The sequence below is a fragment of the Chanos chanos genome, chromosome 4 (genome assembly GCF_902362185.1).
Source record: "Chanos chanos chromosome 4, fChaCha1.1, whole genome shotgun sequence".
NCBI classification, from domain to species: Eukaryota; Metazoa; Chordata; class Actinopteri; order Gonorynchiformes; family Chanidae; genus Chanos; species Chanos chanos.
In genome coordinates this window covers 48,284,708-48,302,606 of record NC_044498.1, presented here as the reverse complement: position 1 = coordinate 48,302,606, position 17,899 = coordinate 48,284,708, and the positions used below count along the sequence as shown (strand labels likewise).

Here is a 17,899-nt window from a genome sequence, read left to right as displayed (position 1 = left end):
TCTCTACTCTTTCTCATTCTTTTTGCCCCCTTCTCTCCCTCCGTAGGAAGTCAACCAGAGGTCCTTTCATTCTTGGCGTAAGCAGGAATGGAGGCTAGTTCAGGATCCAGTGTCCCTGTTAAACACATAGAACTCTCTCTCTCTCTCTCTCTCTCTCTCTCTAGACTTTCCTCAGCTCTGAGGCTACTGCCGCTTCTAACAGCTTTGTAAGGCAGAGACTGAGGAGTAAGGCCAAAGTGGGAGTTTTTGCATTCTTTAGTGAATCAGGAATGTGAGATACTTTAGATCTCCACTCGAGTGAAAAGTTTTTGCTCGTGTTGCTTCTCAGAAGCTGAAGAGAAGAAGAATAAAACGCAGGTTGTTCAGGAGAGGTGTGACCGTTTTCTTTACGTTCTAAATGAGCGACCGTCAAAGTATCTCTTTTTTTTTTTTTTTTTTTTTTGACTGGGAACCAAAAAAGCAAACGGAAGACAGAAATATAAGAGTGTCTGTAAAGAAAGACTTTGTTTGCTTGTAATTTATTTGTTTGTTTGTTTATGTAATACTGTATACTGTCAGCTGCTACACTGTCTATAGGCAGCTCTGCATATGCTAAAAAAAAAAAAAAGTCATACATTTCTCAAGAATTTCACAAGTGTGTCCATAAACATATCTGAACTTTGAAATATCATCACATGCAGGTCACGTTACATATAAAAATGAGCGATGTAGTTTATTTTATTACTTACAGCTACTTATAAACTTGTAAGACCCTCAGGGCATGCTTGTAAAAACATGAAAGCTTTCTATCAAAACATCAGTTTGGGGTCAGATCGCCGAAGCTTCTCGTCTGCATCCTCTCTCATTTGGCTCGCAGGAAAAGCCTTTCCTTTATTCCCGTCAAATAAAAATTCCATACGGAAGGAGAGAATGCCACAAGGTGGAAGAGGAGGCTGTATGAAAATGTAGGAGAGCGAAACGCAGAGGAGGAGTGCCAGGGAGAGAGAGGGAGAAGAGATGGGGGGGAGGGGGGGGTGAGAGAGGAGTGTGACATAAGAGTGAAAGACCCCTTACCCTCCGCAGGTCAAACAAAGAGCGGGATGTGCCGCCTATCTGTTTAATAAGATTAAATTAGCTCTTAAGTGCTTCTCAGGATGGTGTGTGTGTGTGTGTGTGTGTGTGTGTGTGTTGTGGATGACGGCGATGGCACAAAAACAGGGTGCGTAGGCAGGACTGACGGTAAAAACATTTGTCCTCCTGAGAGCAGAATCGTGACCGTCTCCGGACGAGTGAGGCGAGGGAGAAAGCAGAATCATCACTTGCGACCACATAATGATTTTAGCTTTTTTTTTTTTTTTTTGCCAAGTTTGCAAAATACATCCTCCGCAACAACTTCAAAAGGCCGCGCTCTTAATTCCCACACGTAACCAAACTCTTGTAAAAGTGATTGTGGGTAATTTTAGAGATGGGAGAGTTGTTGGAGGAGGGCGGGGTGGAGGTGGAGGTGGTGGTGGAGGGGGATGCTGGAGGTCAAAGGCCAAAGCAAACCCCCAGGAGCTTCTTTAGCCTGTAACAGATCTCAAATCCCTGCCCCCCCCCCCCTCCACCCCCCACCGGCGTTAGTCTTTGCCGAGAGCTGGTGACGCAATTCTAAACCTCTCTGTCCGCCCTGTTAATAGTTCTGAGGAGTTCTGGATTCACAAAGGGCTCCTTTTATGTGACTTCTATGACTGGCCCAGGAAAAAGGCAGGAGAGAAACTGTGTCACACTAGCATTACTGTCACAGTGAGTCATGCGGTAAATAAGCTATATGAGTCCAGTATGAGGCATGGAGCATACAGGAATTATAATCATACCCTTGACCTTTACCGTGTAAAGATGTGTATGTGTGTAAGGATGTGTGTGAGTGTGAGACAAACACAGTGAACTGAGAATAGATTACGTTTTAATAATAAAGCGACCCTGTAATCACACAGAAATTAACGACCCTATTTTAGCCGCGCTCTCTTTCTTCCGCTAAAAAGGTGAGGTCGAACGTACAAGCAGAAACCTCCCCAAACAAGATCCTAAAAAAAAAAAAAAACAGAGAACCATGAAAGACAAGTCATAAAAAGTCGAAATTAAACCCACATGACCCCAAATTAATAAGTCATAAACACGACCATTAGATGATGCAATCGTTTAATGAATCATTAATAACGGAGCAGAGTGTGTCTATGCGTGTGTACGTCATTCACCTATAAAGTTTGGGTATCGCACGAAAAGGTAATTGAACTTAAGAGGATATGGCACAAGTGAAGCCCCAAGTCAATTTCTCAAATCAGTGCCTGATGTGGCCGTAATACCGCAAAGGTAAGCCATCTATATGGGAACTTTTCGTACTATTAACATCTGGTTTTGTCCTCATTGGTTTAGACACAGTGCTGATGCCAAGGGTTTTTAGTCACAGAAAGGCTGATTTCTTCATTACTTTGACTCACTTTAAAGAACCGATATTTCAAAAGCGTAAAAAGGCTTCCTTTATTCATGTAACTGCTATTACCTTCTTATTCTGACTTTTAAAAACGCGTACAATCGAAAATCCTTCCTTTGCCGATCAAAAAAATAGGGCCCTTGCGGATAACCTGATTTTAAAATTAGAGCGACTGTTTGAAGGAACTTTAAAGGGAGTCTGAAAGTCTCCCTCTAAACATTTTGATGAAAGCCAAGCCGACGAGGGAAAGGGAGGATGCTGGGAAGGATGGAGGTGAGCGACTGTTGAAAGTTTGTCATACGTCAGTGAGGTCCACACGCAAAAAAAAAAGAAAAATCCTCTGTTGAGACAGGCAGAGAAAGAGAGAGAGTGAGAGAGAGAGAAAGAGAGAGAGAGAGAGAGAGAGAGAGAAAGAGAGAGAGAGAGAGAGAGAGGCAGAGAGAGAGAGAGAGAGAGACAGAGGCAGAGAGAGAGAGAGAGAGAGAGAGAGAGAGAGGGGCAGAGAGAGAGAGAGAGAGAGAGAGAGGCAGAGAGAGAGAGAGAGAGAGAGAGGCAGAGAGAGAGAGAGAGGGAGAGAGAGAGAGAGGCAGAGAGAGAGAGAGAGAGAGAGAGGCAGAGAGAGAGAGAGAGAGAGACAGAGACAAAGGCAGAGAGAGAAGGAGAGAGAGAGGCAGAGAGAGTGACAGAGAGAGAGAGAGAGAGAGAGAGAAGAAAGCAGGAGGCAGCACCAGAGAGACTGTGAGAATGTCTCGTGTGTGTATCTGGTAGCTATAGCTAGTTGTTTCTAAAGTATAAATCAGCAATATACCGAACAAATCAAAAGAACTTGAAACACTGCTGTTAAAATATGCATCTTCATCTCACATTGAGCATCTACCAACAAAAACAGCATCTAAAAAAATCCCAAAAGTCGTAGCTGAAATAAATTTGAAAAAAAAAGAAAAAATTACGCGACCAAACGACAATGGCATCCCTTCTTAGCCTGGGTGCTAAGTATATCAATCTGAGGTCAATCACTCATCTGTCAGATCAATACAAAGAAGAGATTCAGCATCTTTCTTTTTCAACAGAGTATTATATCTGAGGTTCCACTCTTTTTCCCTACCAACTGTGCTCTGATGAGAAGCAGATGTCAGCTTCCTTCAGCCCCATTTGCAAAGAGAGACACTAATTCAGGACTCTAATAGTCCTTATTAACACACAGCATTTAACAGACCTCATTTACACTGTATAAAAACGTCTGTGGAACTGTTTGGGGGCGGCGTTGCCTGTGAAGGAAAGGTTTTTTTTGGTTCTCATTGCACATTTGCGAAGGCCAAAGTCTAGCATTTGTTAGATGGAAAAGGGACAGCAGCATTCTTTCTAGCCAAGACTCGCAAGTCCCTAATTAGTCCTAGACTCCAAAAAGGTGATGTGTGACCTTCTGGGAACGAGCTACCAGAATTCTAACTACCGTTACTACTGTAACGGCTACGGAACAAATACACAAAAGGCTGATTTTTTTTTTTTTTTTTACAACTTTTCAGATTCAATAAAAAGTGTTGTACTTGGCAGACTGCCTAGAGCTGTTAACAGAATAACTCATTCCCTCTGGGTTACTGTAAGTAGCATGCACCCTGATACCCACAGGAAGTCTGGTGTGAAAGACAGGGGGGTGGGACCCAAAAGACGATGCCAACATAAGACTATGCCTCAGGGGACTGGAGGAGGGGCCACGTACGCATGTATGAACACACACTCATGCACAAATACACTCAGAAACGCACTTTAATAATACATTATTTCTAAATCCATTATATTCGAACAATTCGACCAGAACCTTCACTGTATGTATCGCTAACGCTGAACTGGAGACAAAGCTTGGCAAGGTAGGGAAGACTAACGGCCAAGTCTTTAGCATTGATAAGAGCATCATTTGCCAAAGGATGTTCAGAGAATGTGAGAAACACCCAGTTAGCGTAGGATGAGGAGCTGCGTCGCTTTCCAGACATTGTCACAGAGGGACTCTGTGACCTCTCCACCACACCTAACAGCCCTGTCCACCCTTACTGATCACATGATAACCCAAACTGGGACTGTGTGTGTTTGTTTGGACTAAATATTTCTGGAAGTCCATTATACGGCATCTCATGCATGTAGTTCAATTATGTCCTTATGAAGTATCCTGAGGACCTACAGCACAGAATAACAAGATAAGTCTGTTTTTTTTCTTCAGCTTTGATGCCCAGCTTTGATTTTGTGAAGTGTTCCACAAAAAAAAACGCAGTTTTTCATCATTAAAAAAAATACTAATAATAATAAAAATCCATAATAATGCGTTGGGGGCCTTCCCTGTGCCCCTTCCAAATTATGCTTTTTTTGTAGATGATACAGATGTGGTGCACGTTTATTGGCGTTTTCACCCAAAGACGTTTTTTTTTGTTTTGTTTTGTTTTCTTTTCTTTTCTTTTGTTTTTTAGATGTACTTTGCTTTAAAACTGCCTTTGCTTTAGACAGTAATGGAACTTATTTCTCATTTACACTTCACAAAATTTCTAAAGAACCCTATTAATGTGCAATGCGTGAGTAATGTGTGGAATTGCAGAAATGTGAAGCTCAAAGACGCAATTGGTTTGCATTACCTTTCATAAGCGACAAAGATTTACCTAATCATCTAAAATCAGCTAGTTTTACATATCTTGTATGGGTTTTTGCATGGGATCGCAACATTAAAACAACACTGCCTAGTTTATATAAGATCTGATATCAGTGTTGCATATGGAGCTCAGAAACATTGTATTGGTTGGGTTTGCTGCTAATTCTCTGCACCATCTGCTGAGCCCATTCAAAAAATTTCTTAACATCTGAGTTTGAAATTCTAGCTTAGATGTTTGTGCTTGTTGGTCCCAGTCCAAAGAAAATGACTAGTCCTAAGCATTACTTTCACAATTTCTCGCTCTTGACAAAGTGAAATGCATTAAATCCTCGCGAGACATATTGCTCCAATTTTGTCCGGCACACTGACGAAGAGCGAGGTTACTTTTCCCATTCCCATTGGTTTCCGGTATCCAGAGTGATTTAGACAAATGCGGTGTGCAACAGTTTGAATGGGAGGTAGAGGATCAAAAGCAGCCTGTAAACCACAGTAAAATATGGACTTAGCAGCTCCTCAAAATGTGGTTTTGATTGTGTGAGATGATCAATGTATTCCACGGAGAGAGAAAACCAGGAAGAAAACTATTATCTATACAATTTATCAAGCGACCGCGACGTTTTCTCCCCGCAACATTTATATAATTCCATTTTAAGATTCCAGAGCCCGATTCAATCTCCACATCTCTGACAGTTTAAAAAAACACACACACACACAGCATGGTAGTGTATCGGATTTTCCCAAATTAAACAGTACAATGCCAAGACATCCAGACTACCTCTCAAGGATATGTATCTATTAACGGTTGCCCGACTGTAATTTTTTTGGAACTAGTCTTGAATTACATCTAATTTCACCCCTATAGGTTCACCATCATGAACATATTGGCCAGAGCCAAAAAAAGGCACTTTCAGTTTACCAACCATAGTGGAAAATTTCTCTCAGTTCCTAATCAAGTCACAAGCTTACAGTTCAACAGCATGAAAGTGAACACCTGTACTTTAACCCCGAGCTGAAGATCTGTATGCCTGATAGTAGCACTGAGAACCTTCAAGGAAATCGTTTTAGATGGGACATCCAAGATCAAGAGAATTTCAGATGAGAACAGTCTTAAACAAGGTGTGTCCGAAATTGCGGAACGAAAAACACACCCGCTAAACGCTGAAATATCTTTTTGGTGAACGTCAGATGTTGTTAGCTCTCCAAATTCCCCTATAAAAATTCAGAATGGCCAAAAAAAAAAAAAAAAAAAAGCGGAGGGTGTCAAACCCTCCCGAAGGTGTGTCTTCCAGGAAGAGGAATTTAAATGTCCGTTGTGAAATTCCCACAAACAAGACGCTAACAAGTTTAGGATGTGAATGTTCCTCTAGAGCTTGAGAAGTGAGAGGTGGAGAGGGGGATCAGGGTGGCGGCAAGTTCTTTGGGCAACACAAGCTGTTATGTGAAAAGCAGATGGCCAGCTTAACTGTAGACTCCCTCATCTATACCTCTCCCTCTCTCCCTCTCTCTCCCTCTCTCTCTCTCTCTCTCTCTCTATTTCTCTCTCTCTGTTCGTCCCTCTAACTCCATCTCTCGCTAGACGAGCCTCTACTCGCTATCCCCACTTCTCTGTCGTTCTCTCTCTGTCTCTCTCTCTTCACACGTTCTTTATCCGTCCGGTGTGACTACACCTCCGCTGGTCAGTTCTTATAGATGACGCCTCTGCCCGAGTAAGGAGACTGACTGGCAGCTGCAGGGTGAACTAATCACAGGTGAGGAAAGCAGATCTGCCGAGCCTTCTTCCTGTCAGCAGACACGTCAAGGTGAACTTGGGGCTCCTTAAATAACCGGGAGCGCGACCTCTTCAGTTGACCCCGCCACGAAGATTAGAAGAAGCCTCTTGTTTACAAGGGCAATGCAGCCTTTTTTAACCACATTACAGTCCACATGAGTGTGTGTGTGTGTGTGTTTTCTTTTTTATAAAAAGGAACGCGGATTTAACAGGCTTTGCAGCGCCAGGTTAATTTGGGTGTATGGCACCGTCCCCTCCCCACGTCACATGAACACACACAGGAAAACAAACACACACACACACACACACACACACACTGATATTCACAGACACGTTTTTTGGGGTTTTTTTTTGATCCAGCCTATCAGACTGCAGTGGCCTGTCATCAGGACAAGCACTGGGCATTTTCTGCATGCCCATCATGCCACCCGCCCGATGTACACCGTTACCTAGCAACGAATACTCAGGGGTCAGGCTGAAAGAGCTTGAGGCTGTATCTTTTTGAGAAAGAGTTCTAACGTTTACTCACAACATGCCCTCTTCACACACTGCTCACTTTCTGTTAACAGTTTTATCTAAAGCAGTGCATCATTACAGAATCATTAATTTATCACACATACATCTGTCTGAATCGTTAGAGACATATTCACACAAGTGAATAGAAATCTTGGATTATTCCCACTGGCTGGACACTGCATACTATATAATCTGTTGTTCTTAAGTAATGAACCCGGTAATCCAACAAGGCAAAAGAGGAACATAATACCCATAGGTTCGGGCCATCAACTGCATTTAAGAGTGCAGAGCGTAATCGTTACATGAAAACAATGATGTGTACAATAACATATAAGGAGAAAGGAGAGTTGTGATCTAGGCCCATGCATACAGGATGCCTGAATGCCAGCCTAATCTCCAGGCCTGGACTGGAGAGAGAGACAGGGTGGAAGTGTCCTCATGATCTGCCTGAGGACTGTTATGGCTTGGGCATTGTTGGCACAGGAGTGTGGAGCACAGCAATGACAAATATGCCAGGCTTTAAAAACCCCGCGGTCCGGCTCTGATTACACACACACACACACACACACACACACACACACACACACACACACACACACTGGATATAGCTTCCCCTAGGAGAACGTCCAGGTAAACTGTCAAATCTCACTTCCTGCCTCAGGGGGCTGGGGGGGGGGTGGGGGGGGGGGGGGGGGGGGAGTGGTGCGGCGGGTGGGGCCGTTTACAGGCCTTTATCCTCTGGCTCTTCCTGCTGTCCCCACCATCGCTTTTTTGTCCCGGGATTAATCCCGTCAGACGGCCACAGGCGTACGCCTCTTTCCCCGTACCTCTTTTTCCTAAAGCCAGCTAGCCGACAGATCTGTCCTGGATCGCCCTAGGAGTTGTCAGAACAGAGTGAGTGACGCGAACCTCCAAAGATAGACCCCCCCCCACTCCCCTCAACCAACACATCTGACCTCCAACCCTCGTCCCTAACGCTGCCCAATGTTGGTTTGTGCTCTGATTTCAATCACAAAGCAGCTAAATCCGTCATGGAGTCGGATTCTTTGGGGAGGCGGAAATGAGGGTAACGGGAGGTTGCGGTGCAGAGAGGGTGAGAGGGTGAGGGGGATGTCGGTCTCTTTCTTTCTCTGCTTTTCCCGATGTTACGTCCAAGAAAGTGCCATTCAGCCCCTTGGCAAACAATGCATGAATTCAAGAAATATCTGGAAGCCAAGGCCTGGATTCAATCAAACTGTCACGGGGAGTTTTTCTCGTGCTCTGACGCGGTCGTCGTTTGAAAGCGATCCTCCGATCCTGTACAAATCTTTAACCGAGATAGACTTATCAAATTCGTCTCTGCGCCGTTGTCATCTCTTTCGTTTGCCCTCGTCTCAGCTATTGACTTTCGATTTTACTCTCACAGTGACATTAGAATCTAAATAAATCCAGCTAATACACCCTTAACAGCAGGGCTCTACAGATAAACATTACCTTCCACATGCATTCTCACACACATAAATCTTTGCCTCTGTGTATACATACAATATCCACCTTTCCCAAAAGGTCAAACCTAAACAATGCTGTTACAACAAATGACTGCTCATTCCACTTTACTCTGGGCATCCGGTTCACATATACCGTCCTATAGCTGGCACATGTGATAAATGATGTTTACATGTATTTATTTAAAACCTTGAGGACAACTAAGGCCACCATAACGGTCTCTAAAACACGAAATGAAAGACGTTATATTGTTTCAGATCACTCATTTAAATAAAGCACCGCTCATTTCTGTAAAAATAATCAATCTTTTGACCTTTAATCTCGTTCATATTAGATTTTGAAAATATACACTAACCACCCTAGCTGACATAAATACTACTGAATATAATAAGTAAAAAGGCTTTCAGAGAGGATGACGCCTCTGAAGACAGCTGTCATGTGACATTCTCAGCCGAGACGCTTAAAGACTCCACGTCCACAGTCTTGCTCATCTAATTACACGGAGACGTGGACAAACTCTGGGAATGTCCGCTTCTCTCTCCCTGCCAACCGTTCCCAAGGACTCCCAACCGGTCAAAGTCATTTGAAAGTCAGACAGTTTATTCAAAGTTATCTTCAAGCTTCAGAACTAATTCTTTTTTCTTTTTTTTCTTGTTTTTGTTTTCTATTTGTTTCCTTTTCTATTTCCTTTTCTATTTCGTTATTTCCATTTTTTTTTTCTCGTTTTCGTTTGTGCATACTCGTCACACTGGTGATGTCATGTTGGAGGCGGAGTTTCTGTCAACAGCTCAACGGGCTCAAAGATGGACATGCTCTCGCATCCAGCTCTTCACAAAAACAAAGAGAGGAGGATGCCATAATTAACAACACACACTCCATGGGTTTCACATTTATAAACAGTTAACTTCCTTCACGTTTCAACGGTAAGGGTGGCTCCATAAACCTCACTTCCACCTTTTCACTGAAGGTAATGATCTGAACATGTATTTTTGAAGAGATAAGAAAACCAGAAACCTGTTCGGCCAACCCATATGCGACAAAAGATTAACAAGTTCGATTTCAGAAACACTTAAAGAAACGACACATCAAAACAATGATGTTAAAAGTGGAGGTGCTATGTTTAAACATCACCGTCCTGTACCATGTTTAGAGTGCCCTGCTGAGGGTCAGTCCTTCACAAACATGCCAAGCCTGGAATAAAACACTGTCCATCAGGAGAGCTGAACACTGTGGAACAAAAAAAAAACAAACAACCAAAAAAACCCCCACACACATTCCTACACAGAATGCCTATTTAAAGTTCCCGTAGAGAAAAATAAAAACCCACAATGTTTAGACATTCAAATGAAAATCCTGTGGCTCTCCTGCACTGTAGAAGTTGATAAATGATTTTGATGGTGTAGTCATTACACTACACTTCTTTTAGTGATTACTCATGTCATACCAACAGAGTAACATTACAGGATGATGTCTGGGCTGGGGGCGTATTAGTATCTCTAAAAATTATCTCTTGTTGATATAACACCAAATCAGTATTTCATCACACACCCATCTTCATGGAGCCAGGAGCCTGTGTGTGGGTGTGTGTGTGTGCGTGTGTGTGTGTGTGATAGAGACAGAGAGATAGACAGACATGAGGAGCTCTCGAGGGCCACAGACAGGCCACTATAACCCATGCTTTGACACTCAAAATAAACAAAAGAATGGAAGCCATCTGAATGCAGTACAGTGTGCTGAGTGACAGACAACAGCTGGGCTGGAGGAACCACTGAACATACATTTCCATACACCGTATTTACATACATATACACATGTGTCTATATAAAACCCACTATTGTCCCAATACAACATGCCCAGCGTTATATAATGCCAATTTCATGCCATGAAATCATGGCCTTTGTTCAATGCCATGTACACAGATTCATCTTTGGTACCTGACAGTCTGGCAGAGCACAAAATACGATAGTTTGAGGCGAGCTTGGATATTTTATAAGGACGGGCAGTAGAGTGGAAGTCTAAGTGGCGTTAAAGCAGAACAGTTCACTCAGATGATTCACGCTATGATGTGAATTAATCACGGACAATTAGCATTGAGGAATGGGAAGATGACTGACACTAGAGTTCACTTCACAATCCAGGTTTAGGTTTTTTTTCCTTTTCTTGTTCAGGAAGAGGAAATAGTTGACGTAGCAGCCAAAGATGCTAGGGGGAAAGAGCAATGACAAAGGATGCACCTTTAGTACAGCCAAACTACAAGCCAAAAGCGCACACACACACACACACACACACAAATGCCATCTGGGATGTGTCCTGTTTGTGTTCTCTCACACCTGGAACAAAGGGTTTTGCTCTCTGAGGGACTTACGAGGACGCGTCTACCTTCACTGCCCTTAACGGGCCGTCTGAAGACACTTCCAGCTCAGTTTACACTTCAGTGACTTCTGACGAGCCTAATTATCACTAGGGTGTGTGCTCTGTCTCCTCCCATGGTTCTCACAGAGCCATTCAGCGTGAAGTCACTCACTCACCCACTCACTCACTCACACACACACACACACATCCACAGAAGGTAATTACTTAATGACAGACACCTGGAGGTCGGGCTGGGGAAACAGGTGGGTTTTGGGAACTTCTTGAAAGACCAGCCATTCACTGTCGGAACAGTGTATGTTTACACGGTCAGTGGTGTCATCAAAAAATGAACTGCTCCGCGTATGCCTTTATTTGCTCTGACAAGCTTCAGCACGTCCACTGTGCTTCCACCGGTGACCAGCTCCATGGTGAAGTGTGGCATTTGCGGATATGACTCGTTAGCCGTACCCTGCAGACCTTGCTGACTGTTCTCTGCGCTCAGGAATGCCCAGACGATGCCACCCTGTCACCCTGATTTGCATCATAATGTGCTATGACACAAGGCGAAACCCTATGACTACCAGCAGTGCCAGAAATACAACTGCACCTGTCGTCATAACCATGCCAAACCCAGGGCACAAGTGTATGATGGTGGACTTGGAAATGGAGACCGAAAGATTCAGCACACAAATGCATCACGTTACGGTCAAATGGCCCATTTTATTCTGCATATTGGCTGAACTATGCAGACATATTTCATGTTGAGCTGAATACAGATAGTGTCCAACACTTTCAAAGATTGTCAAAAACCACAGACAGCTAAGAGGAACAAATCTGTCTAGATGTGATTAGATCTCCATTTCACAGACACGTCTAACAATAGCTGGGTCTGCCCGCAGGAACCAGACAGGACAAGGATCATTTTGTGGAGAGGCACTTATTCCCCCCCCCCCCCACCCCCCAAAAGGCTAAACCACAGCATAAATTCAACAGCTCAGATTAGCTGTGGCGGGCCAAACAGGGGCTAACTCCAAAACACACTGACACAGGTGTGCTGTGGTCAGCTCGGAGAGACAAGGCGTGCGGGGCAGGGTGGGGTGGGGTGGGGTGGGGGGGTCGAGGGTGCGGGACAGGAGGCTGCTTGGAGCTGAGTAAGGCTTACCTGGCGGACACAGGCAGTTATGGGACGCTTCACGGGTCTCTCGAATCTTCGGTAGACGAGCTGCTAGTTTCTGTAAGAGGAAAACGCGAAACAGGACAATGAAAGTCAGATATGTGGTAAAGGACATTAACTGTAAGAAACTACACTTGATTTTTCCTTCCTCTCTCCAAAAAAAAAAAAAAAAAAGTCTGTGCTCCATTTCACAAAGGCCAAAGAAAGACAAATTTCTTTTTATTTGCAACTGGCACAGGTCAGAAAAATCACAGGTATTTAAGTGTCTTATTATCTTCCTTGAGGAAAATGACCAGAAAATGATAAACTTGATCTTTTTTTTCTTTTTTTTTTCCTTTTCCCCCACATTATTAAAATTTCCAATGTCTAGTGTGGTCAACCAAAAATTCAAGAACCCTGTCTATGATCAACTGCTATATTAACTAATTCATTTGAAACGATGTTGTATTAAAATGCATAAAAATACATAAGACTCACTGAGATACCAGTATAGCAACAGAATGTGCCGATGAAACGGACAAGTTGATTTGTAAAAAGTGCAGAAGGTACGCGGTTGATCTGGAGTGCTTTCACTAATTTACTTGTCACTATTATTCTCTCTCTCTCTCTCTCTCTCTCTCTCTCTCTCTCTCTTTTAAATCATATTAATCATATTGCAGGAAACTGTTAGAAAAATAGTAATTGCTTGAAGTCAGGCTTTTTTTTTTTTAGGGGTTGAACCAAAAAACTTTTTTTTTTTTTTTTAACGAATTTTATTGTATTTTTTATAAAAGGGTTTTGTGGCTGACCTAAATAGATAATCAAATATAGGGGGTAATTCGACCTTGACCAGAGACACAACTTAAATTCCCACTACATAGCAGATGGAGCCATTCATGCTATTACCAGAGGCACGCTAGAGTACTGTAGAGAAGCAACAGGTGCTGCTGTGTTGTTGGTCACTTTATTACCAGTCACCATACTGGGTTAACACTACTAATACAATCCTATTCATTTCCATATTCACTACAAGATTCTGGAAACATAGCGAATATTAACCACTTATCTCATAATGTAATGACATCACACCACTGGGAGGTATCATACCACTCGCATCATCATGCTACTTGCAAAGTGGTTATCTCTTACATAATCATCATTCACTGATTACCATGGCAACTGCAGACGCACACCAGGCTGAAAAAGCCTAGTGTTGGTGCCTGTGGGGTAATAAAGAACTGAGAGTAAGTTCCTCCTTCCCCTTAATACTGAAACACTTGTGTTAAATCACTCTCGGGCTGCAATCAGACATATTTTTCTTGCCCCAGTTTATGTTCCCCGCATATCATTCCAGGGTTTTATTTGGTTGATATTGGCAAGTCATCCCCCCCAGCTGCAAAAGTCTTCACAGAGACCAGCCTCAGACACTACAAGCTATCATGGCATATTTTTTCAGTCATCTGAAGCACAATGATATTGTAACACATGCGAAGAGTATACTGAGAATAAGGTGAAGCATGTTCAGAGAGAGAGAGAAAGAAAGAGAGAGAGAGAGAGAGAGAGAGAGAGAGAGAGAAAAGGAAAGGAAGAGAAAGACCTTTGTTTTTTTTGTTTTGTTTTTTTTTTAAACTTAGGTATGCTTTAAAGCAACTGAAACCCATTCCATTGAGAGAATCGCTTTTAAAAATGGCAAGCACTCACGCAGCTAAAAAAGTTTGACAGTTAACATGAACAACAGGCGAGGATGACAGACGCAGACACGCTACACACACTCATAAAAGCCCCCCCGGCGCATGAGAAGAAAGCTGAGAACGAGTTTCTTGTTAAGTCACGTAAATCCATTTACATACATATAGCTCTATGACTCCTCTGCTCCTCGGGGCCCTCATGACGAGGGCTGTCTCACAGATTGTAAAGATGGTGAGGTTACGGTAATGGTGCACGGCAGCTGATGCCATCCTGACTTTGGGGACGAGTAAAAAAAAAAAGAGGGAGGGGGCATTCTCCGCCTCTCTGCCTCCAAGCTTTAATGGTAACTTGACGCCTCGGTTTTTGATCTGGGTTTAACATTCTATTTTAAAAAGGATGACAAAACGTTTTACAATTCCAATGTCCGATTACTACTAAGACCCTAGACTTTGCTGCCTGGGGGTCCTGTTATCTCTCTCTCTCTCTTTCTTTCTCTCTATCTTTCTCTCTCTCTCTCTCTCTCATTCTCTGTGGCATATGAGACCAATTCGTTTCATTGTTTCTTCTTCTGTCTCACTATTTTTCCCACTTTGATTCTCTCTCTCTCTCTCTCTCTCTCTTTTTCTGGTTTCCTCAAGCCATACACAAAACACAACAGGAGAAAGATGCTACTATAGCTACATCACCGATACTGACTGTGAGCGTGATAAATGTATCAGCGCACAGTGAAGTAAAATAACGTCCAAAGCAAGTCGTGAACAAGGTGCAAACACAGGTAAAATCATTTCTCTTCTCATTCCCCTCTGTTTTCTTTATTCTTTATTACCATACTCCCACTACAGGACGTTGACACCTTGCATTCGGATACCACATAAAGTCTCGCTTGACTACCACGAAAAATCTTTTTTCTTCTTTTTTTTTTTTTTATTCCCTTTAGTCCACATCATTTCACATCTGCAAAACAGAGAAGGACAACTATTCCTTTTGCTAAGCAATGATTTTTTATTTTTTGCCCAGAAAACTTCAGCACCGTGTATACTTTACACACTGCTGGGCGAGAGACCACCAGGGGCCGGCTCAGGAGCTAACCCTATTTTTCCACTTTTCTCCACTTCAGAATCTCCGCTCAAAAAAAACTAGACACGAGACTTAAAGCACTTCAAAAAATTTGTTCTTGTGCACTAAAGCTGTGTTAAGCCTAAAGAGAATACTTTGGAAGTTGGTTGCTAATCTGAAACAGACTATTCCTGAAAAAGATAGGATGGCTTGTTCGGCGGGAGTCGGGGTGCTTAGGGTATAATGGTGTTATTGAGTCTCTGAAGATGTGGCTCGTTCACTTTGGACACCTGTGGCCAGGGGTGAAAACAAAAACTCCTGTTTTGTTCATCAGTCAAACTGTAACACTCTCTGTCAGAGGAATGCATAGTGTGGTTTAATCTGTATAATTTTTTTTTTCCCTCCCAGTCACCTGTCAACTGAAAATATTATCATTCATCTATGAGAGAATAGAGACATACTTCTCCGTACAGCTCATTATAAAGAGACTGTAGAATTAACACTAATAAAGAAATGCATTTTTTTAAGAGAGAAAGAGAGACTAGAAGGGCAAAAGGATGACAAGTCCAAACCACAGGGGATAAAAAAGTTTTTCAAACAGCAGTCAATTAAGTGAAAATGGAGTCTCTGGAAGAAGTTGTGTGAAATATACACGCGGTCATGAACAACCTGCAGCATCTGCTATTGCGTCATGTTAATTTGGGGGTGTTTATATAAACTGAACTAAACAAATGGATGAATCGCTTTGCCTGAAGCATATCGTGGTGACTAAGGGGCCCGGTGGTGTTTACTGAGCTGTAGTCTACATCCATGCTAAATAGAGGAACGCATACGTGGTTTTATGAGAATACCAACTATTCTGAGTCTTGTTTTATCAGTCGAGAAATGGCCGGTATAATAAACGTTTCAGTCTGCAGAAAATACTTTCCAAAACATCTAAAAACATTCAGCTTCCTGATTTTAAGAGAATTGTAAAAGCAAAATGGTCTGTTACTGATCCATTTTGCAGACAGCGACCAATTTGGAGATCACAAATGTCACTGGTGAAAGTGGACATGTTAAAACTAACGTAGACCAGCAGGAAAACAACCTCCTGTGACTTCAATCACAGGGAACGAGCTTGTTAGCATAGCTGTGGAAGTCGTCAATTAAACCGTGAGAGTGCTCTGAAGACTCGCATTTTAAAACAACAGATGTGATCGCAGGGTCGTAATCCCTCACCTTCTCTTATCTTAGAGGCATGCTCTGTTGTAGGGGAACCAGGGAACCATCAAGTGGTCCCAAACCGCTCTTCGAAAGGGAAAGAACTGCAGTCACAACTTTACTTTTGCACGTTCTCTCACTGACAGAGGATGATGATTTGACTTTGAAGCACGAGCTTCTTTCACGCCCAATAGAGACTTAAGTTATGTAGAGGCACATTTTCAGCACCAGAATCTTGAACCATTCGGAGAAATTATAAGAACGAAAACATCGTGAGGAGAAATCACTAAAAGTTATTTTGATGTGAAGCAAAAACACATAAACATGTACTTGGGGCCGAACTCAGATTTAGTTTTATTTGCAGCACATGCGCCACTGGAGTGCCTGTTAAATGTCCTACGTAACTTGTCAGGGAAGTACTACTGACAAAATCAGTCCTACCTGAAGTGGCTGATAGCCAAATGACAGATGAGATTTACAAAGATTAAGTTTCAGTGAGAAAGTGAGCTTGAAAACACACCCCTGTAATTTATATAGTAAATTACTTATTTGTTGTTTTTTAACCGTTAAACAACAACAACTACTACAATAATAATAATAACAACAACAATAATAATAACAATAATAAGTATGACCGGTTAGTTGGTTAAAATAGCTTGTTGGAGTGATATCAGTGCTAATTAAAACGTCTCACCTCTTCTAAAATCTTATCCAGACGACTTAAGAGAACGGGCTCCACCTGTTCGAGTGCGATCCAACCCGAGAGCGGGGGGTCTCTCTGCTTCTCTAGGCTGTATACCCTGGACTGCAGCTCCGACGTCTTCAGGTAAACCAAAATCCAAATTCCAAGCGATATTAAAGACAAAGCGGTGCAGAATGCCATTCCATACAAGTCTTTCCAATTTGTCCAAAACCGTTTCTTGCAAGGATGCTCGCCACAAGTCCTCTCCTTACTTGACTGAGAAGCGTCTCTCCACTTAATGTCTTCTTCCATCTTAAAGTTTAGTAGCTATCTATTCTACTTGCATCCAATACAAAATCCTCAACTCACAGGGAAGAAAAGCAAAGCGGGTTGATCAACAGATTCAAACAATATTTAAACTGTAGACCAAAGCCAATTTGCTGCTGTCTTCTGCACAACCTTTTCCTTTTCCTTTAAAGCGAAACAGTGCGAGTCATGCTGTTGCTGCATAGATTGATCGGTCTGATTCGGTGAGTTCTCTTAATTTGCCGTACGAGTCAGTCCTGCCATTTGACGTGAGTAGTGAACTACTGCGGCACTGAGTGTCTCTCACTGACTGTCCCGTCTGTGTGCGCTCTCTCCAGCACTCGCTGAAATCCGACACACTGCCTACAGCAGTAGAGTAGTTACCACGGGCCTTTTGCTCCGCTGTACGGGGCAAGCTCCTCCTTTTAGTTTATTTATGCTAAATATTTGGGCGGGATTCACGGCGTAGCTGACCCCCTCTTTGATCCGACACTCGTGGTGAGTATTTTTAGGAGCGGAAAGTCAATCAGTAAAGTGGACTTCGGTAACTCTTTGATCACTGACAATGATTTTTGAGAATATTTCCATTTAGTCAAGATGTA

The 17,899-nt window shown here is 42.7% G+C and overlaps 1 protein-coding gene across 11 annotated transcripts in view; it reads right to left on the bottom strand.

Moving 5' to 3' along the window:
- Positions 1-17,646, bottom strand: part of col13a1 (collagen, type XIII, alpha 1) — an 81,348-nt gene extending 63,702 nt beyond the window's left edge. For all 11 annotated transcript variants that reach the window (XM_030772959.1, XM_030772968.1, XM_030772960.1 and 8 more), the window contains exons 1-2: positions 17,004-17,646; positions 12,371-12,440 (exon numbers count right to left, since the gene is read on the bottom strand). In XM_030772959.1, coding sequence (XP_030628819.1) covers positions 12,371-12,440; positions 17,004-17,303 — 370 coding nt within the window. In that variant the 5' untranslated portion in view covers positions 17,304-17,646. The remainder of the gene's footprint in view (positions 1-12,370; positions 12,441-17,003) is intronic.
- Between the last annotated feature and the right edge of the window lie 253 nt (positions 17,647-17,899).